The sequence below is a fragment of the Xyrauchen texanus genome, chromosome 50 (genome assembly GCF_025860055.1).
Source record: "Xyrauchen texanus isolate HMW12.3.18 chromosome 50, RBS_HiC_50CHRs, whole genome shotgun sequence".
In the NCBI taxonomy this organism is placed as follows: domain Eukaryota; kingdom Metazoa; phylum Chordata; class Actinopteri; order Cypriniformes; family Catostomidae; genus Xyrauchen; species Xyrauchen texanus.
The window spans coordinates 13,563,264-13,587,786 of NC_068325.1; the positions used below are offsets into that span (position 1 = coordinate 13,563,264).

Genomic DNA, 24,523 nt, shown 5'->3' on the forward strand with positions numbered 1-24,523 from the left:
ACTGTATATAAACAATACTCAAAAGAGAACCAATGTTTAAATCAAATACGTTTATTCAGATTGTGCAAGCCAGTACAATTGACAGTGCATTAGATTTCCTATGATGCGAAGGCAAAATAATTTAAGCACTTCTAATAAGGTCTTAGCATTTTTGCATCTCTTAACTTGAAAATGGCACACATCCAGACGCTATAAGTCACAATGTATTAAGAATGACATCTGAACTCTCTACATTAAAGAATCATAAACAAAAAAAGCCTTCACTATACATCACGCTCATTGACTTTTCTAAATATATTACCATCTTAATGACCTCTGTTAGATTTGAACATTTGAGTAACATTTTACATATTTGATAATCCATGTAGCAAAATGCACGCCTTCCTAGCACTTGGTCCTTAAAGGTTAGTAGTGGCAGAAATCTTAGGAGTCGACATAAAAAGATACACAAGCATCTTTTGTTTGAGATATTACATGAACAAAAAAAATATATATTAATTGCTAACTTGCATGAAATATATATTTTTGTGGCATTTTCATATGCAGAAAATCATGTGTACTGCTCATAATTTAAATTATTTCCATGATTTAAAACAGCATGTTGAATAAATTGGCTAGACATTAAGGCTTACAGAAAGCAAATGAGAGGTCCTTTGACTCCTGCCAAAGAAAACCTTTAGCCAATGTTCTAGCTACATCAATCTATTTGTAGACAAGGGACATTGTCAAATTACTAAGTTGCTGAACAGTGATAAGATTACAAGTTATGAAGATGTTTTGGAAACAGGTGTGCACTCGTGAGGAACCGTGAAGAAAGCCAGGACAAAAAGAAAAAGTTTATTCCCACATTGAGATTTTCACTAAACACACATCTACAGCTAGAACACAATCATGCAATTTCACCCCCTCCCACTCCCCAAAAAAAAAACTTTAAAAAAAAGTCAGCTTGCAGCACAATACAGATTGGAATAAAAGGAGACCAATTAATATCTCAGGACATTTACACTCAAGCAAAAGGTTGTTTAGAACTCTCATGGTTGCACTATATAGGTGCACTCAGCAACTTGATGCTGATCTTCAACAGTAGTCTTCAGGATACCTGATGGGAACAAAACAAGAAAATCTGATATTTTGTCATATCAAGATGGTGTGACAAATGTCAAGTTTATCTTGCCTCACCTTTTCTCCACTCTCAGTTGGAGTTTCTTTGCCGGACGTTTTTGTCTTTGTGGTTTGTTGCGGAATTGCTCTTCCTGAAAAAAATATGATTTCACGTAAGTTCCCTCTTTGATGCACTCAAGGATTTCGTGAGCAAGAACCATATTGGGGAGCTATTGTCCAAATTTCAAAACACAATTTTTGTTCTTTTGAAAAAGATCAAAATAAATCAATCATTTTCTTGATTCTACGAGACCAGGTAGATTCTTTTTAGTTGAACGTCTCGCTGCAGTTTCCTGGAGGCACTAGCTTGCTTCAGTTTTTCATGTCACGTTTGCGTTTTATGATTCTATTGCTTATGGTTAAGGTTTTGTTTATTTAACACTCGACAGAGCATTAACCTTAAAAACTTCACCTATTTGGTAGAAATTGTAACTCATTTTTAGTGCCACAAAGGGGAAATTTCTGCCTTGGAACTGCCGCAATATGTATAATGAATCTATATAATGATCCCAGCATTTTTTCATAACTTTAATATAAGACTAGTTAACATATAACACGTATAACATTAACATCTTGTAGCTATACTTTTGGAACTGTGTGTATTTTATGGTGTATGTACTGGCCCAACGCACTTCTAGGGATGTCGCGATTACCCGATTTCAAAATTAACCGCGATTAAATTGGTTTAAACCGGAAAAAACCACCATGTTGTCGATTTTAAGAAAATGTACTGAAAATGAGTCTTTCGTTGTGGGGCTAACTACTTGCGCCAAGCGTGTGTCCTGTTCTCTGCCTGGCTGGTCTGTGAGGCTGTTACTATGGTAACGGAGTTCACGAGGTGATCAGAACGTGAACTTTCAGCGCACGTGGAACAACGCGATCTGGAGTTGTTGGACGTTGATTTGACGATACATTAATTAAAGTCTTTTAGCAAATCAGCTGAACTGTATCTGGTTACCATGGCGATGATGCATGGCGTTTTCAACAATGATCTAAAAGAAGCCAATCCATCTCTTTGTGCAACACGTGAAAATGTAAACAAGTTGTTTTGCTGTGAATGTTCATTTCCTAATGAGCCCAGGAGGTAAATAAGACAATGTCACATTCAGACCGCTACACTGCACTTTTCACATCCTACAAGCACTTAAATGTTGAGATGTGGGAATTGTGTTTTGAATTTTAGGTTTTATGTTGTGAAGAAAGCCAGGACAAAAATAACAAAAAAAGTTTATTCCCACATTTAGAGATTTTCACACATCTACAGCTAGAACACAATCATGCAATTTCCCCCTCCCCCAATAAACACTTTTAAAAAAAAAAAAAAGTGGCTCCACAGTCACAATGTTCATGAGATCAGGCCATCTAGACTGAAGATGTAAAATATTAAAAAGACTTACAGTGGGGCAGATCCTGAGTCGTCATCTACAGTAAGCAGGAGGGCACACATGGAAAGACAAAAAGGAAGAGTTAACAAATTTTACAGGTTTACAGATACAAGACTACCCTGTCTACTTTGCTGTTAGCTTGTCTAGTCCTGAATGCCTCAAAAGACAGTGAGATAACCTTAATGAAGTTAAAAGCAGAGCACCAAATGTACACTGTGATTTGGGGAATTTAAAAACGTAGCATTATTACTCATAATTTGGTCAGTTCTACTACTAAGCTGCTTGATTTGAAAGTCTGTAAAGGTCAACTATACACTGCTATGCACAGTTTCTTTACAGCACAACTGATCATGATTCATGCAGAATAATGCAAATGCTTTAGCCATGCAGTCTAATTGTTGGATTGAAAGTATATGTTTAGTGGTTTTATTCGATTTTGCAGCACAAATTTGCCGAAAGGTTGTCAAGAAAATGTCCTAGTCCTATTTTAATCAAAAGCATATTAAATAAATATTTTTTCTATAGAAAACGAAGCCTATTTTTAGGGCCATTAAACATTAAATCAGGGATGCAAACTCGAGATGAATAAGGTGAGAAAATCATAGCAGATGTATATTTTCCATATATTTGTTTGTAATATATATATGTAAAGCTTTTTTTTTTTTTTTTACGTATTTAAAAGGTTTTTGTTTAAGCTTAAATTAACCCTTTCAAGTGATTCTAATTAGAGAAAGTAGAACATTTTATCAAACAATTAGGGCAAATTAGTTTAAAAAAAGTGACTAGTTTTCATCCCTGCATTATTTTCATGAGAGTTACGCATAATTGCCGCTGATTTTTGTTAAGAAATCATTGTTCAACAGAATCTTTTTAGTGTAATAATGTAAAATCATGACTGTGTTATGGTAATGAGAATTCCCAAATTAAAACATCTGGACACATTACGATAATGATAATTGGGAGCAGGGGCGTAGCACCAAATTTTGGGCCCTGGGTACAAACCATCTTGCTGGGCCCCCGTACCAAATATGTATAGAAAACTGACTTCTAAGGGGCCCCCCCTGCCTCGGGCCCTGGGTACTCGGTACCCTTTACCCCCCCAGTCCGACGCCCCTGATTGGGAGGTTAAATTAAGTGTCCTAAAAACAGTCACAATGCAAATAAAAACAAATTTGTGTGCAAAATAATGTACATTTTTATTTTATTATTAAAGCTGTCAAATTACAATTTGAAATTCAAATATTTCTCTAATTCATAATAAAAATTACAAAATGAGCATTCGAATGTGTGCCAAGCACTGACAATGACTTACGGGGCGGTTCAGGCCAATCGCATTCTTGGACTAAAACAGATGCGGTTTAACAGACATAACAGAATGCAGGTGTTTAGAGACGCATTTTTTAAAGGCTGAAATTCCTTTTAAATTGATAGTGCATCAGCAAGACATGGCATAATAGTCAAAGATGTCAATCTAGTGCAAGCTTGTGTAAAAAAAGACAAACGTGCTGAGTGAACGGCCCCTTTGGTGGAGGTCTTTTGTGGTTGTGTCTTGAATGTGTCTTAGCTTGCTCTTATGAGCGACTCGCTGCATTAGTATGTACATACAACTGTATTTAATGAAACACTATGGTACCTCCAGGGACGCTCAGATCAGGATTTTTACAACCAATACTGATCACCGATCTTCTTGTCAACTGATCCCTATAATTTCACCTTTTATCAGGATCTCCATCATAACTGCCTATATGTAAGATTTCCGCACACTGTCACTATTAATTGAATTTTCCTCTTCCCAGTAATATCATTTTGCCTAGTTTTGGCTGACCTTTTAAAAAAAGTTTAAAAGGCTTATTTAAAAAAAGCTTTTTTAATAAGACTTTAAATCAAGTATAGGCTAACAAAATATGCTATATTTAAATTAAGCTTAGTGTCAAGTTCAAGACAAACTAATAACCCATATGTGCAATTAAACTTGACATTTTTGCTTATTGATTTATTGTAATCATTTCATATTATTAGTATTATTTATTTTATATAAATTGTATTATTATTATTATTATTTTTTATATATATATATATTAAATTATTCTGTGGCATCTTAATAATGTAAAGAATTATTATATTTATAAATTCATTCCCTGCCTTTTCATTTAGTTGGGTGATTGTATTAATAGTTAATTTTTCACTTGCTGCTGCTTGAACTTTAATGAGAGGAATATGCTTTTCTCACGAGGGCAAGAGATTGAGAAAAGCGGAGAAAGAGCGCATGCTTCTGGACTCTACAGGTGCTACTATTGTTACAGGTGCTACTATTGTTACTGTTGTTTAATCGGGAGGTATTTCATAAAGATGTAACTATTACACCACATCTTGTAACTCACATTATTACTGGGATACCTATGCCCAGTGGAGATTGAGAAGCTACAGCAAAGACCGATAATAAGGACTGTTCATAATAAGGACTGATAATACAAACAGCTGGCGTGTTTTTCCCTTTGCCTTATCATGTGTGAAACGTCACATTAACAGTACACAAACATTTCATATTAACCATACCTCTCCCACTGCATCGATCATAACTGCTGAATCAAGGTTGTCTTACAACACTATGCCATTATACCCCACACTCCGTGATGCCACGATAGCAGAGCCGTACGTCTTTTTTGACATGAGCGATCAGTTCATGCGATCGACCAAATTACAGATCACCGATTGAGTCATAGGATCATGTGAATTGTTGTATTTTTACTAAAGATTTGAGAATATAAAATAGCTAAATCTTCTGACAATCCTTAAGTGCACTTTTTTTTTAACCCCCAGATATATTCTTGGCAAAACATAATAGCTGTAACACAGTGCTGATTAGTTTATACAGATTTGTTGCATCCTCATGTCTTGTGGATATAGGAGACGGATGTCTTGTAGATTTTTTTCCCCAACCTGAAATATTTTCTGTAAAATTTGAAAATTCACATTTTATTAGAAAGCATTTGAATGTAATTTGAATTTTAGTAATTTTTCAGTGAAAATTTTGAATTTAGTTTCACAGCCCTAATAATGTTTGTGAAAATGTACACTCACAGACACCATTAACTGTACTACTAGACCCCCCCCCATTTTAGAAATAAAATACTTTGAGTATCTATGAAGGATCTATAAATGCCTGTTTGAAAAAGAACAGTTTAAAATACTACGGCTACTGGCAAGGTTGCACTACACAACAGAAGATTCATATTTTAATTAGATGGATCAAAAACCAGCAAACATATTTTTAAAAACACAGTTGAATCCTACGGTTAAGACACCTTTGCTGCCCAAGTTGTTCATGCAGAGAGCATGTTCAAAACACATTCAGAACGAAGAATAGCAGTTAAAGTAATATTCAAGTTTGGATATATAATTTGCCAGAACTGTCTTGCCTAACAACATTATGCTTGAGATTATGATGCAGAGAGCATGCAAGGCAGTATAACATGATCCTTTTGAAATGCCATCTTGGTTATTATGCATTATACCTTGACATTTAAAAACCAATCTGAACTGCAACATGTCAGACTCAACTAAACCCTTTCACTGGCTATAAGAGAACCAATAAGTCACTTTCTTTCTCATTCAGACAAATCTGTTGTAATTTATCTTTTCATTTAAAACAAACTGCCAGTGAAAGAGTTGTATTTTTCAGCCTATTTGGGAGTGCATTCCAAATCCCCTCTTTAAGCAAATCCACTGCAGTCTGACATGCAGTTTTGAGCACTTACCACAACGTAAAAGCAGCAGCGAACAGAGGAATAAACAACGTAAATAATAAAATAGACTCAGCTAAGGCACAGCCACACACTACAGCCAAATAAAACAAACTTACAAAATCAAATTGAAATAGGATCTTGCACGATTAAGAATACAAAAAAACAAAATATATTTACATCCACTGAAAATTTGTATGTCCGGTTAGCGAAAGATCACTATGTCGTAAATGATTTGACGCTTACCGTCACTGATATCATCAGGCTTTCTCCTCTTCTCGTAAATAAATATGATGGTGATGAGAATGATGACCTCAGCGACAATGCCGAGGAAGGGCCACAAGGCAGCCAGGCGGCTGCGCACACGCAGCTGAATCTTATCGTGGGCTGCTCCCAAAACATTAATACCATGGCATTCATAATAGCCCATGTCTTCGTTGATATCCAGATCTTTCACATACAGTGTGGTCTTGTTGGGGGTGTTCTTGATTTCATACTTGCTGTCAGTGCCATTGGTGATGGTGAGCTGCATGTTGATGAGAATATGATGGCTTATAACAGCTCAGTATTACAAGAGTCTGTTTACAATTTGAGAGAACTACATAAATCTTCTACATAAATGAGATACATTGAATATAATAGGTATGCTAAATATCATATATAATATTGTGCCAAGTGACATTTGTTTGCATTTTTATCATCTGTATGCATTTAAAAACTAAAGTCAAACCACAAGGCCAGGTACCTATCCCCATTCCTTCTAAAATGTCTTGTAAAATCTTTGCGTACCTTTCTCTCAGTTCCATCATCGTTGAGCTTGTACCAACTCCAGTCAGTAGGCAGGGGGTATCCATGGCCAACACATGCAAGAACAGCCTGGTCATTCTCATTACCATATTCAGAGTGTTTGTAGGCTGCAACGTGTGGGGGGGCTAACAGGAAGAGCATTGGGCAAAAAGTCAAACACCAGGATAAATGCAGTTGTAGTTGAATGAAATCTATTTTCACAAAATAAAGAACTTTAAATTATTTCAAGTCCCAAGAGACATAAATGCATTAGACAAAAAAAATTAAATAATAATCTTACCTTTGACTTCAATGCTTGCATTAGCCTGAGGTTCAGTTTGGAAAACACATGAATATATTCCAGTATAGTGGTAATCAATCTTTTCAATGCTATCATGGGAAAAAGAAAACAGCAGTGAGACCAACAAATTATACAATAATTTTATCAGTAAATGAAGACAGTGCCTAAACCGTGAACTTTACAATGGCCATCCAAGCAGCTTGTTAGCAAATTTTGAATAAATTATACACAAAAGGTGAGCAAAAATATATAAAATTTAAATTGAAAGCTTATGCACTTGAGCAAACCTAAATGGACTGCTGTAATTGACACTTTTCACAATTAGATCATTGTGGCAGTTGTAATTGTAATCTCGATTATTTATTTGATTTATTGTGTTGTATGTATATGGGATACAGTATGCTAATTTTCTGTATGCATAGAATACCCAGATGACCTACATTTGCCCAGGCAATATATAACAGAGAGCACTGGTCGCCACCACCAAAGCTCTTGACTTGACCTTCCATTTCCAGTGACAAATGAACCAGATGTAAAAATGTATTAGATCACCAAATGTTGACATTTTACAGTTTGAATTTCTTTTTTATTGTGCTAATTCAGTAAGAACGTCTAGCTAGAATTCCATTCTGAACAAGAAATGTATAAATGCCTTCAATATAACAGCAACATCATACCAATAAAGAGGGAATGTAACAGAGGGAATGTAAATATAGCAACAAAAATATGAATTGCATCAATTAAGTAAACTGCTTTTCCAGCATTCTGATCAGCCAACCCCATGGATATTTTTTCCGACCCAACAGCTCTGCCTCTGCTCTTTGCTCTATTGGGAATTAAGGTCAGTGAGTGTGAAGTGCCTGAGGCTCTTAATCACACTAGTGCTGCTGACAGAGCCACACATCAACTCCATTTTACTAACTGTGAATCAACAAAGAGATTGCACTATACTTAATGGATTCTTAAAAAGTCTAAACAAACCTGGGAAGCCAATTATTAACAGAAATGTCAGAGCACTACTTCTAGCTCGTCCTTAATATTGCATTTATTTAAGTTTAAGGAACATACTAGTATTGAGTGTAAAGCTCTGAGGTGGATGATTTGGAGTTGTCGATGGTCTTGCCATTCCTGGTCCAAAAGTGGCCTTTGACAGGAGAAGGAGGATTGGTAAGGTTGCAGCGGAGTGTGGCAGAGGTCTGGTTGTCCACCACCATTGGATCAGTCATAATAATGGCACCTGCACAGGCATAAAAGTAGCAAAATTTACACCAAATTCACTAACCACTGTTAAGATTCTATAACATTACGACTCATAAGGGTTCCCATCTTATAATGACTAATGAATTCCCTCGTCCTCAGTGATAACTCAAAAGATTCTCTAGATAATTTTATAAAGCAGAGCATAAACTTACATTCAATACAGACATTTTCATAACTTTTAAGTAGTGATTAACCAATATATCTGCCAGGCCAATTAGTTAGCCGATATTTGGCGATTGTCAGCACGTTTAATCGAATAAGTGTTTGTTTAGCTTTTTTCAATTTTGTGTAGATAGGATTTGGTGTTGTTTAATTGTATCAGGTACATCAGCATTTTAATGGCCATCCCGCTCACTAGATACCTGTATAGCCAACTGAAATAACCATATCACTCGACCACTACTTTCAAGACTTATTTACATGACCATGGGAAACCCTAGACTATATAAATGTCTTTCTGCAAAATAAAACCCCAATAAAAAAAAAAAAAATGGGGTTTACAAATTGCTTACCAACCAAACTTGCTATTCATACAAAGTACTAACTTTGAAACTTAAGTATTCTTTAAAATGAGTCTACCAACCTTAAGATGAAGTGCAGAGGTATTCTGAAATTAGGCTTTTTGCATATCAAAAGGACATAAAAAAAAACAGATTGGAACATTGCTGTCCAGATGTTCACCACAATGTGCACTAAAATGCACATTGTGCTAGAAAATGCTAAAAAAGTGAAAGAGAAATTAGATTTGGGCTGTGAGCTACAGGGTAACGTTAAGGAGTGAGCAGTTTGTAATGAACAGACCAAGTCAGGATGGAGGGGAAAAAACTAAATTAAATCAACTAAGGAGTTCATTAAATAAAAAGCGTTGTTTAGTGGAAGAATCATTTTTTGTGGCTGTGTGCAATGAAAGATTTGCTGCATGTTATAGTGCTTCAACACATTGGGCGCCAAATTGTTAAGCCACACATCTTAAGAGCTTTTGGATATCCCAGTTGAAGCAGAACAATTAATGAAGGAAAGCATTGCTAAAGGGTTAGTTCACCCAAAATTATCCCATAATTTAGGCCATCCTAGGTGTATATGACTTTCTTAAGCCAAACACAATTGGAGTTTTATAAAAAAAAAAATATCCTGGCTCTTCCAAGCTTTATAATGGGAGTATATGGTACCTTAGATTTTGAAGCTCAAAAAGCAAATCCATCCTTAAAAAAAGTAATCCAAATGTCTCCAGGGGGGATAATAAAGGCCTTCTGAAGCAAAGAGATGTGTTTTTGTAAGACAAATATCCATATTCATAACTTTATAAACTATAATCACTGGCTTCCGGTAATGGCCATCCGCACGTTCCTGAGAGAGTCGAGTTCCAGCGTATGAAGTAGCGTAAGCTCCGGTGAGAAGTGACGAACGCACAGAGGATAGAGGAAGCCAGTTAACGTGCGGGCGGCCGTTACCAGAATCCAGTGATTATAGTTTGTTATAAATATGGATATATTTCTAAAACGCATTGCTTCGCTTCAGAAGGCCTTTATTAACCCTGTGGAGCCGGATGATTGCTTTTTTAATGGACGGATGCGCCTTTTTTGGGCTTCAAAATCTAAGGTAGCATTCATTCCGATTATAAAGCTTGGAAGAGCCAGTATATTTTTTAATATAACTGTGATTGGCTGAAAGAAGAAAGTCATACAACTGGGATGGCTTGAGGGTGAGTAAATTATGGGATCATTTTCATTTTTGGGTGAACTAACCCTTTAATAAAGATATAATCTTTTTTAGAAATACATGCCAATTAGTCATACATCTTCGGACCAGCAGTAGCATTAAACGATTAATGCCATTTCTTTAAAAGGTTCATATTACAAGCTCAAGGGCCTAGGCACTGATATGCTCAAAAAGGCATCAGATTACTTTAATGAACAGCCAGTGCTAGAGTAGAGATCTTGTTGAGGCACTGAGTCAGTGTTGTGTTAAGCCAGGTTCACACTGTACGATTATGGCCACGATTTTGCAGTCTGAAGCCACATTCACACTAATTACTTTGACATTAGGAAACTGAAAACTGAGGTTTCAAATGAAAAGTTTTCCCGAAGTATGCAGTAATGGAGTGTGGTAACCTATAAGTGTGGATGATACAAATTTCAGGGATCGTAAAAAAATTATTGATAAAGGGCAAAATTGCCATGTCTTTAATCGCTTAGTGTGACATGTTTACAGACAGCTGATTAATTACCTTTGAAATGAATCTTAGCCTCCAACAAAGTTCTGGCAGTGTCAGAAATTCTGCATTGTGGTCGTTCAGTGTGAATGCTCCTACAATGGCCAGATGGTGTTAAATACCAAGTCAGCATTGTCAATCAGGACAATTAGGACCAAATTACTTTTGTACAGTCTGACTTGTTGCATAGTGTGCCATGGATCTCACAGGAATCATATTGCATAGTCTGACAAGCAACAATCATTAAGAACCATGAAAAATCGTACAGTGTGCACCCGGCTTTAGCAGCTTGTCCTGGTTTCTAATTGAAGAACAAAGGGAAGGTAGAGGGTTAGGCAAGGGAGAGTCTGAATCTATGGGACATTCTTCCTCTATACTAGTGGAGACGCTGTGTTTCCGTCTCCACAATGTAACTCACGTTCAAACACTATAACATTCGCTTGCGAGCGAATCCACTTGACTTTGGGAGGGGTCCTGAGGTCGTTGCGGTCTGGGTCATTAGATGCACGGCACTCATAAACGCCTGTGTCGTTGAGCGTTAGGTTGCTGAGGATGAGCGTGCTGGCGGCGTGATGGATATAGGTGGCGTTGATGTGCACGCGTTCCTCTTGTGCACCATCAAACAGCTGTGTAACGATTTCATCTGGCTCCTCGCCCTCTATGAACCACCACTGAACTTCAGGGATGGGATTGCCTATGACCTCACAATGCAGCTCTGCACTGTCTTCTATCAGTTTCATCTGCGACAAGGGCGATTTTATGAAGCCCGCTAGACATTTTGATTTGACCAACGAATGGGATCGGTGATTCAAATGGATTTGTTTTTAGAGCACAGTTCATTGAGATGATATGAATAATGATTAGAAGCAGCACACAGGCAGGCGAAAAGAAAGAGCAGAAGAGAAAAAGAGAGAATGTTAGAATGGAAGACATAAAACAGGCATACATAAGAAACAAGTGGATTTTGAGTATCATTACGCAAGTCGAAATCCTGGCTCACATGGGTGGCTTCACCACTTTATGATACCAAAATCCAAATGTTGAAAAACATTAGAAGCAAGCATTTAAAAAACAATGAGATGAGGCATGCATTCAAATCAACAAACCTTAGCATTTCATTAAATGCAATGAAAAACGAAATTCAACAGAAAAGTACGAAATTCATAATATGGAAAAAAGAGATGAAAAGCAATGGTGATGACCAATGAGGCAAATGATCTGTCATCGATGAATGTCAAATTCTGATTTGAGAAAAAATATGATGGACATGAAAAAGTACTTTTACAGGCACAGTTATAAATTACAATACAGCTGTTTTTGTTTTTTGAAGCTAGTCTTCATTAATTTGACAAAGCATAAATGGCAATGCGTAAACTAATATTTGAAGGACAACAAATAAGCAGCGGTTAAATACACATCTGGATCTTGAAACATGTGACAAGGACAACAGTGTTCTGATTAATGTGGATCCATGCACTGCAAAAAAAATTGTGTCTTGTTTCATATGAGCCAAACTAAATTGTTACATTTTTGCTCATAACAAGAAAAAAACTATTTGCCGATGGGGTAAGAAAAAAACAAAGCATAAACTAGGGCTGGGTGATTTGCAAGAAATATCTTAAAAAAAAAATTACAAATAAAAGATTTGTGATATCCGATTAAATCGTCAACCCCCCTCCAAAGCCTGGCTGATAGGACGATGTAATCAGATATCGACAACATCCGACAGATATCCCAATTCCGATGTTGACGCTCATCGACAGATGATGTTCAATTATATAGGAAATAATAAAACCATAGAGCTGGGAAGCCACCAAATACATTAAATAGTAGCCCAGGGTTTAAAATGAGCAAAATCAATAAAGATAATAATATCACATACAACCTCAGCAGTGATGAATTGACGATGTAATCTGATATCACAATATTTGTTTAATAAAAATAGTGAACATTTCCTGCACATCACCCAGCCCTTCTTCCCTGTCCCCACTGCAGAAAGATTGGTGATTATTTTTGTTTTACTGATTCTGCTTTAAAATGTATTTATTGGAACACAAAACACTTAAACCTCATATTTCCTCATATACAAACCTAAAAAAATTCTCAAATTCAGCCCTATCAACAATATCTGATTTTTTCAACTTATCTCCCAGCCCTAGCATAAACCCCACCAAATATTGTTAGATTTCTCTGAAAACAGACTTAAGAATGTTAAGACATTTTTACTGGAAAATTAGACTGTTTTCGCAGTGTGCTGAATGAAGCCAAGCTACAATCACGTAAGCTAGGTCTGATAGTCTGACATCGCAAAATTTTTTTGATTTCATTTAGGGCTGGGCAATATGTCTTAAATTATACCTCAATGTTTATCAGCCTATTGGCGATATTTGATCTATGAATTATGTATTTTCTCAAATAGTTTTTTTTAACCAGAGGAAACATAATTTCATCCAAACAGCCATTGTAGCCAAGTAGATTAAATATTTCAAAGACATTAAATAAAAATCGATTTAAAAATTATTTTTTGTTTTCGTTTTTCATTAAACACAAGGGAGAATGAAATTCAATAATTTTAATTGATATGAACTTTACATTTATAATTCATGTTAAATTACACATAGTAGCTTAATAAAAAGCATTTCAAATATCCTTTCAATGTTTTGACATACATTTTTGTGAATGAACAAGGAGTGCAAAGTTACTTCACTGACTTATTTTTGAAACCACAGTTGAACATTGCATAATACAAAATTATTACCATTAGACACATCAGGTTTTATTATTATAATATAATGCTGAATTATTATTCTGATTATTACATTTGCATTATACAACAGTAATATATTTCTGTCCCGTTTACTTCACCTCCACCTGGGGCTTTTATTTTGACACCAAAATTGCTGTCGTATTCACTTCAACTTCACAAGGTGCTTTTATTGGGCCCTTGAAGGGCACTTCGGGAAAGGGACGACACTCGAAAGTTGTTCCAAACAAAAGAAAGTTAATAATTTCACAAAGGGCCCTTTCATTTCATTCTGCCCCAAACTCTGTATTTTGGGAGATGAGGCAAGAAATCAATGTGGTAAATAAACATGTGGAGGATTGGGTCCTAACCTGTGTTATAGTCACCAGACAGGTGATTCTGAGGGGTTGAAAGTGCTGTTGGAGCACCCCCGTTTCAGGAGTGGTGCTCGCAGATGGGGAGAGTGGAAGCCTTAGAGGAGGAGTCTTATAGAAGATTAGGGAATCTGGAATGGTTTGTAGGATAATGGGGTGGATATTTTTGAAAGATGGCTTTAAAACAGTTGTCAACATCTCTCTGGCAAAGAACGTACTTCATATGTGCATTCTCTACCGGTTGGGTATTTTGTTATCTGGGAAAATACATGTGTTAATAAATTTGTTTTGTTCCCTCCTTCATGACATATATAATTTTCTTTAAAAAAAAAAAGAACAATGTACATTACTCTAAGTCGCTTTGGATAAAAGCGTCTGCCAAATGAATAAATGTAATGTAAATGTCTATAAATTAACAAAATGTTCAGACAGTCTCTTGGCTGGTTTATCTGACATATTCAGGATTATTACAGATTTTGCCGGTGTCGCTGCGGCTCGCTTTGTGTGCGCTTGTAAATGTATATTTTAAAGACTCATTATTATGGTTTAGTATTTCTCTGTAATGTAGAACTGTGTTAGCAATGTTACTTATAACATTCTTTCTCAGCCCTGGAACTCAAACCCTTTTCTGATGCGCCCCCCCCCCAAAAAATATATATTCAAGTAATTAAATTAAAATCATAAACGTGCGACCTGTCGACTAATTACTTAAATTAACTCTTAGTCGAAAAGTAAAATCTTCGGTCGGGGGCAGCCCTAGCGGTTCCTAATGTTTGGAATTGCACAAGTGCTTGAACCTGCATTATTTTTACTTCACAAAATCTGATCTGAGAGCGCGATCATGCATACAGTTCAGCACGTCACCATTTTTTTCTGAAATCACACATAGACCATCTTTAAATTAAAGCCTTTTGTGGAATAATAATTGCATATGACCAACTCACAATTTGTATGTTATTCTGATTAATTGTGCAGCCCTGAAGGATCATGAAATTAGTCTACTAATGCGTGCTTTATGAAACTTAATGGCCAAATTAAAGCACATTAAAATAATCGTGACATTCACGATATTGGTCAATTTTACATCGTCAGCAAAATTATCTAGATCATATCGTTAATATTCGATACATCGCCCAGCCCTAATTTCAGTCAGACTAAAGTATTTACATGACATTTAAAAAAAGTACCATTATTGTTTCAGTCAGACTGAAATTGAACTTTTAATACATACAATAAAATTGACAGAGTGTAAAATGTAACAATTGGCTCTAAAAACTCATGGACTGCTTCTAAGGGAACTCGTGTAGACCATGTGATCATGTACTCCAAAAATAACATTCAAAGGTTGTTCTATGCTAATCCCCCATGGAGAAATTTCAATGGAATTCTTCTGATCACTTTAGAACAATATACACGGTGGACAACATGGGAGTATATGTGTGGCTGCTGAAAAACAACCCTGTACATCAATAAGAAGCACTGTTTGAGATCAGATCCATTTTGTCTTCCTGTGGTGTAGCACAAAGCATTTTTATTATTTTTAAACATATGTGAGGAACTCCCATTTTTTTCTCACTGTTGAGGGAGAAATGTTTTTGCATGTTAGCTAGGGAGGGGGAAAAAAGGGTGGATGTCCACAATACAATGAGACTCCACACATGCCTAGGGCCTGAAATAACATCTGCCCTTTGAAATGGAACAGGCCTTATCCAATTGACTATTATGAAAGGTCACCTCTACAATGTTCACTAAATGGCTGTCACAATCACTCCTCTATTTCATAAGACATAATAACTAAACTCTTCTGACAGAAATATAAATGTGTACAACAGTTTGTAGATTTAATGTGTTATAAGTTTAAAGTTTAAATAAGTAAGGCATATCCGCCAAATATCCCATGATTCAATTCTAAATAACAGACTTTGCACGTGGTATTCAAACTCTAGGGAGGTCCTTTTTTGGTACAAAGTCTGCCGCCACTAGATAATTAACTTATTCAAGCTGCTCTAGTAAACAAGTCAATAATGTTTCCCCTCTCACAAGCCAACATGCAGATTTAACAGTTGGGGGTTGAAAGGTCACCCTTTTAATCACTTTAGTTTGTGACCTATATTTATATTAACATATCTGAATATTTTGCAACTGTAAGGCTGACATCAAAATGTCATAAAAGTCAAAGAACTTTTTTTTTTTTTTAAGCAGATGCTTAAATGACAATATATGCATGGCATACATGGAAAACTTTACAACCTGCTGTTGTAAAAAAGGGGGTAATCAATTCTTCAATGAAGGTATAGTCTCAACAAAGGAAAGAACAGGGTCCACATTTTATAAAATGAGTTAGTAGAGTCTCTAATGGAGTGTTTAATTTTTTCCAGGTGTAGAAAGGACATTAAGTCCTTCAACCAGGAAAAATTAGAAGGGGGAAATGCGGATTTCCAGTGTAGCAGAATTCATCTTATGTATTGCAATAATATAAAAATTTTTATTTGGAATTAGGGATGCTCGATTATGGCAAAAATCATAATCATGATTATTTTAGTCAATATTGAGATCACAATTATTTAGCACAATTACACATAGACTTTGGAAACATCATGCATTTACTGAACTTTAAAAAAAAAATAAACTTGTCTTTTTAACAGTGGACTTTAACAGTGGATTTAACCTTGAACTTGAAATGTAAACTGCACTGGGTAGGGGAGGAGACTACTGTCATATGATAATTATTTTGTTACATATGGTAGTAAAAATAAAGGAAAGCCTCTATCACCACCATTTACAACAGGGATGCTCACACATATAGAATGAGATGTACTTTTTCATCATGTTATTGCAGCAAGACCTACCATGAACAATAGAGGCTATACATTATCACAATACCAAATTTTCAGTAGTCGGTAGTGACATTTTATGATTCTCAATACCAGCTTCAAAAACACAAACAATAACACTTACTAATATGATAATTATGGAAGAATGTTATTTCTTAATGTCTTACTGTAAAAGTAATTATTCAAGACTAGTTAACGGTCAGTAATTAAATAATATAAATCAGCAATGAATACAAATTAAAAATAAAAGAACAAAAAATACAAATTAAGAAAATCCTGTGCTTTTTTAACAGCTTTACAATATTTTAACAGCAGTAGGCTATCACATATTCAAGTAAACATTCAGAATGAAAAGCAACATAAAACGACTACATTATAATACATTAATACTTTTTGAAGCTACTAAAGTTATTCAGTCAAGAGCAGTGAGTGTTTTCTCGTTTTCTTGTTATTGTTGTTTGATTATTATAATGACACACTACACAGCAGCAGGTCTATTAGCTTACATTTACACTTACGAGTCAGACATTTTAATACAAATCCACTTTTTTCTCCGCTGTTAACTTAACTTTAGACATCACTCTCTGTGTTTACATGAACACTTCACCAACATGGGCATTTTGGCGTAATTACGTGCATGCTCAGCACACACACATACGTCACCTGTCAATCAAACAGGGCACAGCCGTTACTAGATTGCTAGTGAATTATAAAACTATGTGCTCTGGATTACTTTCAACAGCAGAATATGAACTTTCTAATAAGTGAAAAAGGCCAAGGCTATCACAAATACAGCCGGTTATTTTTTTTTTATTGGCGTTTAAATCAGTCAATCTTGCCGGTCAATTCTCTTTCACTTGCCCCTTCAAAAATCAACTTGTCAAGCGTTAATGTCGAGCCCTGATTAAATATTGTATTCAACATTCTCCAATAAAAAAAAAATTCTTCTGCAGTATTGCTCCAAAAGTAAATGTACGTTGTTTTAAAGGAGTTTTAGATTTATTTTGGAAAACAGGTAAAAAAAGACAGATCAAAAACTTATTTTGTTTCAGCGTATAATGGGCGAAGACTACACTCTCTCACCTTTGTTCACTTCAATCCATCTTTAACTCACAAAAAACAAACTTTATCTTCTTTATAGAGATGCATATCTCTGATTTTCTTCATAAGATAAGACATACACAGTGAACGGGACACATACATTATGATTCACTATGTTGCAAGCATCACATTATAATGTAGCTGCAGCAAAGTCAGCTGAATACCTGAATGTACTGAATGACCAGGTTATCCCATCAATGTTTTTTTCTTCCCTGACAGCAAGGGTGTATTCCAGAATGACAATGCCAAGTCTCATCGGGCTCAAATTGTGAAAGAGTGGTTCAGGGAGCATGAGGAATAATTTTCACTCATGAATTGGCCACCACAGTGTCCTGACTTTAACCCCCATTGAAAGTCTTTGGGATGTGCTGGAGAAAAGTTTACGGTGTAGTTAGACTTCCTCATTATCAATACAAGATCTCAGACAAATATTTATGCAACTGTGGACGGAAATATATGTTGTGACGTTGCAAAATGTTGACGAAACAATGCCACGACGAATGCATGCTGTAATCAAATCTAAAGGTAGTCCAACATAATATTAAGTGTATGCAACTTTCTTTTTAGCCTGACAGTGTACTTGTATTCTTTATAAATGAACAGACTACAATTAGTCCTACTAAGGGAAGCAGCCTGGACAAAAAAAATTGCTTAAAATATTAATTATGTGTTCCAAGAAAGAAAAAATTACACCGATTTGGAACAGCTTGGTGGAGTGTACAAAACTTCTATTAATTTTTGGGTCAGCAATTCCATTAATTTATTGCCTGTAAGAAATCAAAATTTTTCCTGCCTTAACCCTTACATTAGACTATAAAATGATTTAACTAAAATGTGCAATGCAAAAAAGCATTAGCCACTGATACTGATCTGATTGGTCCCACTGAGGCAAATAACTTCCACTACAAAGTTTAGATTTTAAAAAACTGGAAGCTGGAATCCTTGCACCTCAGAGAGATTAACAACAAAAAAAGCTGTAATTCTTTGAAGTATAGGACAGAACAATCCTACATGCCAACCAACCAGTTAGTGTATGTTGGGAAACACCCTTTCAAGGCATTTTCCAGTTTGCACAATGGCTGCCAATAGAGAACACTTTACTGATGTTTATTAAACCCGGAGAAAAAAATATGTTTGCCTGCACTTAACACAATTAAATGAGCAAATCTGGGATGATGATGATGGAGGACTCTAGGGCAACTCTAATTTTAATACTGATCTGGAGCTCCGGGCGCTCCCACCATTTAGCTACGCGAGGATTCGCCACTGCAAATATGCCACAGTATATTGCTCTTTCGAAGCACAAATCTACTCCGGTGACAAGAGGTCATTTTGAGCATTAAAAGGAACCAGTATTTTCTAGTTCTGTTTTGAGAAATGGTCCAGGCTTATGTGCAGAAATCAAACTCCTAGAGTGTTTAGGACTCTATTTCTAAATGCGAGTGTGAAGCTGATTAAGTTCGGATTTATCGATCCTGACATCCATTCAGCTGCTGCTGGTGGGAGGCTAAATGAATTATGATGTTGCCACCATAAAACAATCTCTCTCATTACCCTGCTGCTCTGCCAATTTCACTTATCATGCAAACCACCATTAATATACCTCAGGGTTTGAACAAAATTTAGCTAACAAAATCAGCTCAAACAGATAAATTGATTTAGTATATGTTTTGCATTTCCAAGTGAAGGGTAGACTGCTATAATAAACATAACTTTAATTTCCATAAGCGTAACGGTTATGCGCCTACAGGTTCAGAGGGTTTGTGGGGATTTCTGAACGTGGGCCATTTACAGTGAAGGAACATTATAGTAAGCTTAGGCTAAGCTTTGTACTTGCCAAGGATAGAGTAAACGATGAAAATTGTTTACGCCTGATGATTGGACAAAATACTTGATGTTTTGCCTGCATCAGCTTTCATTATAACTTCAGGCTCACCTAGTTCTCCCATTGCTTTCACAGCTAATGTTTCATTATTTGTCTCAACTGAATCGATATACACATTTCTGTATGGAAACGGCTTAAGGGCAGATTTATTTTGCGAAGTGTTTGTTTGTTTTTAAGCATGACGTCATTCACGCATTTTTACTTTGTCGATAAAAAACAGCTCGAAAAGTGGATGGAAACTCTGTTAATGACAGCAGGCCTCCAAAACTAGTTTGCACCGGTTGTATTGGCTGGCTGGCTGCCTGCTGCTTACTCTGTTCAAAACATCATTCATTGGAGTAAATTACCGACCTACCATGAAAGGGAACATACGTTGTATTATTATTATTATTACTAAACAGAAAAGTCTGGTTGAGTTCGTCTAGCTGTTGAGCCCCAGTGAGATATCCTATGAAACGTAAGCAATAATTAAATGTAAATCATGACTCAGAAAAAAAGATCCACTCCAATCTGTTAAGTGTGTAACTTAAAAGCTTACAACACCCCTTGAGTTACTATTAAAGGTTATTTTACATCAAAGTAGTAAAACACCACCTGATGTGTTTAGAACATTTTGTACTTCGGCTTTAATACGGTAATGATCCATCTATCGTTTTGCTAACATCTCTCTGGTCTATTTTCTATCGATTTCCTCCATTTACAAACTCTTTGTTTTGTTTTTTCTCAAGACTTTGCAATTGTTTATATTGCTACAATTGTGTGAGGAATGTGATATAAATGGCCTTATATGTTACGAGAGAAAACATGTATTATCAGCTGTTGCTATTGCTCGATGCGCGTGAGCGTTTCCCCGTGAGCCGACAATTTGACGACGGTTTTAACGGCTTTTAAACGTGTCTTACCCATTTAAAACGCACATTAACTACGTACTTCGACTTATTGTGAGTTTTAAGCGAAAACATTTCCGGATTGTCGTCTCGACCCGCGTTTTTATAAGCAATCCGGCTCATTCGTGCGGCCTGTGAAAACAAGCTCGCGAGCTAAATTATCCACAGAAAAACGCGACACCTTACCTGTCAGAGCCTCGGCTTGGAAAAAACACGCCAAAAAGGCAAAAATTCCGACTACCAGCCGCATGTCCCCCCTCCTTTTCATGGTGCAGTGTTAAAAAATACGTAACAGTGTATAAATTCAGGCCTGTCTGTGGCTGTAGAGACAGACAGTATGGAACACAAACCCTGAAGGAGCCTCGTCGTCCTCTACTAGTTCCGAAGCGCACTCGAGTACGCGCACGTCTACAGGCGAGAGATCCTACGTCATCACGTCCGGAGCAGCATCACTTCCCTCGCTGCATGTACATTTCAACACGCCATGTCCGTACATAGAAACAAGTAAACTGATTTCGAAATGCTTTGATTTTAAGCAAATAAGTAGCAGGAACTTTCTGCTAGCTTATCAGTCTTAAATACTATATAAATATAGCCTAATAATTCAAATCAATGTATATTATCCATTAAGTTTGAGATTTTCTTGTCTTTTAAAATGTTTTTAAAATGATGATTATCCAGTATAGTCACTTTGTCATGGAGATCATTGGCTGACATGGGAGGGATGCTGTAGAGCAACAAAAATGACAAAAAAAACAGCATAAACTTAGTCCACTAGATTCTATATTTTCTGAAGCCATGCGACTTAATCCATTATTTGCTGAAAATTGTTTTTTTTAGGATACTCACATTTGGAGCTTGAAACCATCTGTCCTAATAGAGTTGTTCATCCGTGATGTCAATTTGTATGTGAACCCGGAATTCACCATGGGTTTTCTCTGGATTGTCTAATGGGTTTTTATAATACAGGTTTTCAATTTATTAAATAGTAGTAAAATAAGGTCTGTGGTAAATTTTACTAGAGAATATGTTATGTGCTACAACAAACTACACAGTTATACCTCAGATGTGAATTTCAATGCCACCATATAAAAAAATAAAAAAAACATTATATATATATATATATATATATATATATATATATATATATATATATATATATGTCACAAATTTCTGCAGACGGATTCTCTCAGTGGATTTTTCCACAAGGGGGTCATTCAACAGCTCAGGAACCCAGGGCGGTTGGGCCACTCTGACACAATCAAAAGCATGGTTTCCCTGTCTTACAGAATTTTGCACAATTCTTGGTGTAGCAAATGAACAAGAGGGAACGCATACTTGCGTTTCGCTGATCATTTGTAAGCTAGGGCGTCCAAGCCCAGCAGAGCGTTAACCTGCACTTCTGTCCAAAATCTTTTAGAGCCATAAAAAACTGCAAACAGTTCTAGGCAATTTATCTCTGCTGATTGTGATTGTATCAGGCAAAGTTGCTTTAGACTGAGAAGAAGAGAGACTCAAGCACCATCTGCCAGTATATTGATGTTATTTTGAAGGGCTTCAGAGATCGTCACTCCTGGGAGGATTTTCCAATGCGTCAGCCACTGACGCAGCGTCGAAGTTACTGACTTGAAAGGGAGTAGTTCTTTTCTAACAACTTGTTAGCAACATACTTTTTTAAAAACACGGCTTCTTCAAAATTCACATTTGGGGTAGGACTTTAAGTATAATTTATGTTGTAAGAAATAAGTAGTCCAAGTATATTTAAGTAATGTTTACCACAGACCTTATTTTACTCACAAATCCAAAACAGCCATTATAAAACCTATAGAAAAATCCTGAGTGAACACATGGCTAAAAAAGGCTAATTCTTTTCCAGGTTTTTGGACTACAAATTGAACAGCTCAAATCACTTTCATTGTGTGGAAAAGATTGGTAAATCATACGGGATTAGAACACAGGAAGGCGAGTAAATGATGACATAATTTTTGTTTTTCGATGGTCTCGCTAGTTAGAATCCATTCCCATCTAAGAGATTCAAACTGTGCCCATTGTCTGCTTGTTTCATTGTTCCAAATCCATAATCCAACAACACACCACAGGTTTTAACATCAAAAGCAACTCACACAATCACAGAATGTCAAGCTCATCATCCCTTCTAGCAGCAATAGTCTGTTTATATACTCCTGTCTCTTGGGCCACACCATGCAAGCAGAGATTAATTAAGATGTTGCCCGATACCAGGAAAGTTGGGAAGACTAGGAGAAAACAACAAGCTACGCCAAACAACACTTTCTACACGTTAAATAAATTGCATCACTGGACAAAACAAAGCATAATACATTTGAAATTAAAATCTTTGACCTAGAGATGACAGAAAACATCAAATCATGAAATTACATAAAACAAACTTGACAACACACTCCCACCTTTATTAAAAATAAAGAGCCATACAACATCTGCCAGAGTATTGTTTTAATGCTATGAGCTATGAATTCAGTTAAATACATTTTAATGACATATTACAACCAGCATGTGGCGCAATTGCTCACATGTTCTCCAAAACCAGTGATGGGCTTGAGCAGTGATAGTCCTTTGCTCTAACCCAATACTCAGTCTAAAACAATCATTAAGGGAATTCTTTGAGATACACTAGATATTTGTGTAGATGACAGAACAACATTTTCTTTATAAAGCATTTTTACAAGAACTGTTGCCCTCAAAATAATTCACAAAACCCATCAAATTCCAATGGCATTTAAATTACTCAAACATCAGTGTGTAAATAAAAAATTAATGACTAGTTTGGCATTGTGATGAATATTAAGGGATTGTCTCTGCATTTCCCTTTGAACTGCTACACTTAAATATTATTTCATATGCAAAAAAAAACCTTGAGACATTTAGGAAAAGGCAATAAATCATTTCTTGGATCCTTTCGGTTAAATAATTTAAGTACAATCCCATGAGGTTTAAATTATGATTTAACAGACTGCAGAGCGATATCCAGACCCCATAGCCACTGAGTGTGTGTGCTACCTTTTGAAAGGCCTCCAATTCTCAAGAACAGATCAGAATCTTGGGGAGTATGTAGGAGTTTCTGCATAATTGTTCCTCAGCCAGTCCCTGCTCCCTGTCCACTCGCCTAACCATGATTTCATTTTTAGTGTATGCACTCAACTTGACCTAGAATAGCACTATGAGCAAAACATGGGCCACTTAGTTTCACAACTGGAAATTGAGTTGTTACAATTATTCAGAAAGAGTTATTTTTTTCAGCAAGCAATTTTACTTCAGTAGTCTATTAAATCTGTTAAAGCCTATTATCTGAAAAATAAACAAAACATTGTAGAATTTATTATATGTATGTATTTACCTAGCCTATTTAGTCTACTCTGAAATGCCAGTGTCAATTTGCATAAAATAGTTGGCTGGGATGGAATACATTTCTTTGGACCAAACATAATGAGTTAGACCCCACCCCCAATGTCATAAAGTCATACATACTCTGTTAGCAAGGTAACTCATCGGGGTCACGTGACGCCATACGAGGAGCAGACGCGAGCGACGAGGTCTGCGCACTTTGCTAGTTTTTAAATAAGTTTCATGTAATAATCCAGTGAGATTCGATACACCAAGCTACATATTTGTTCTATGAGGTAAACATTGAAAATAAGTAAAAATCCTCGGGCTCTGGAGACATTAAAAGACACTTACATGCTCAAGATGAAACCTCTGGCGGGCCTGCTGACAAGGGACTTGATTTGGATGGCGCAGCAGGAGAAGAAATCCAGCGTCAACTGTTCAACGTGTCTGTGATGCTGATGAAGGTTGTTACTATCTTGGAGGATACG

The 24,523-nt window shown here is 36.2% G+C and overlaps 1 protein-coding gene across 3 annotated transcripts; it reads right to left on the reverse strand.

Annotated features, from left to right (window-relative positions):
• Positions 1-35: 35 nt before the first annotated feature.
• On the reverse strand, positions 36-21,072 carry LOC127640920 (basigin-like). 3 transcript variants are annotated; one of them, XM_052123635.1, is made up of 9 exons: positions 20,859-21,072; positions 11,267-11,617; positions 8,445-8,613; positions 7,377-7,465; positions 7,079-7,221; positions 6,536-6,815; positions 2,559-2,571; positions 1,180-1,253; positions 36-1,099 (listed from the first exon to the last, which is right to left on the reverse strand). In XM_052123635.1, the coding sequence occupies exons 1-8, from the start codon at positions 20,938-20,940 to the stop codon at positions 1,193-1,195; spliced, it is 1,188 nt and encodes a 395-aa protein (XP_051979595.1). In that variant the 5' UTR covers positions 20,941-21,072; the 3' UTR covers positions 36-1,099; positions 1,180-1,192. The 3 variants fall into 3 exon arrangements, with proteins under 3 accessions (XP_051979595.1, XP_051979594.1, XP_051979596.1); XM_052123634.1 differs by having other exon boundaries at positions 2,559-2,583; positions 20,859-21,070; XM_052123636.1 differs by lacking the exon at positions 11,267-11,617 and having other exon boundaries at positions 2,559-2,583; positions 20,859-21,070.
• Positions 21,073-24,523: the final 3,451 nt, after the last annotated feature.

What these genes read in the sequence shown, in the direction of transcription:
- LOC127640920 (XM_052123634.1), bottom strand. Translation starts at nt 20,940, where the DNA reads ATGAAAAGGAGGGGGGACATGCGGCTGGTAGTCGGAATTTTTGCCTTT. An exon ending in GAATGTTATAGTGTTTGAAC is followed by an intron (nt 8,614 to 11,266) that starts GTGAGTTACATT and finishes ATGCCTGTGCAG; the next exon opens with GTGCCATTATTATGACTGAT. An exon ending in GACTCAGGATCTGCCCCACT is followed by an intron (nt 1,254 to 2,558) that starts GTAAGTCTTTTT and finishes TATTTTTTTCAG; the next exon opens with GAAGAGCAATTCCGCAACAA.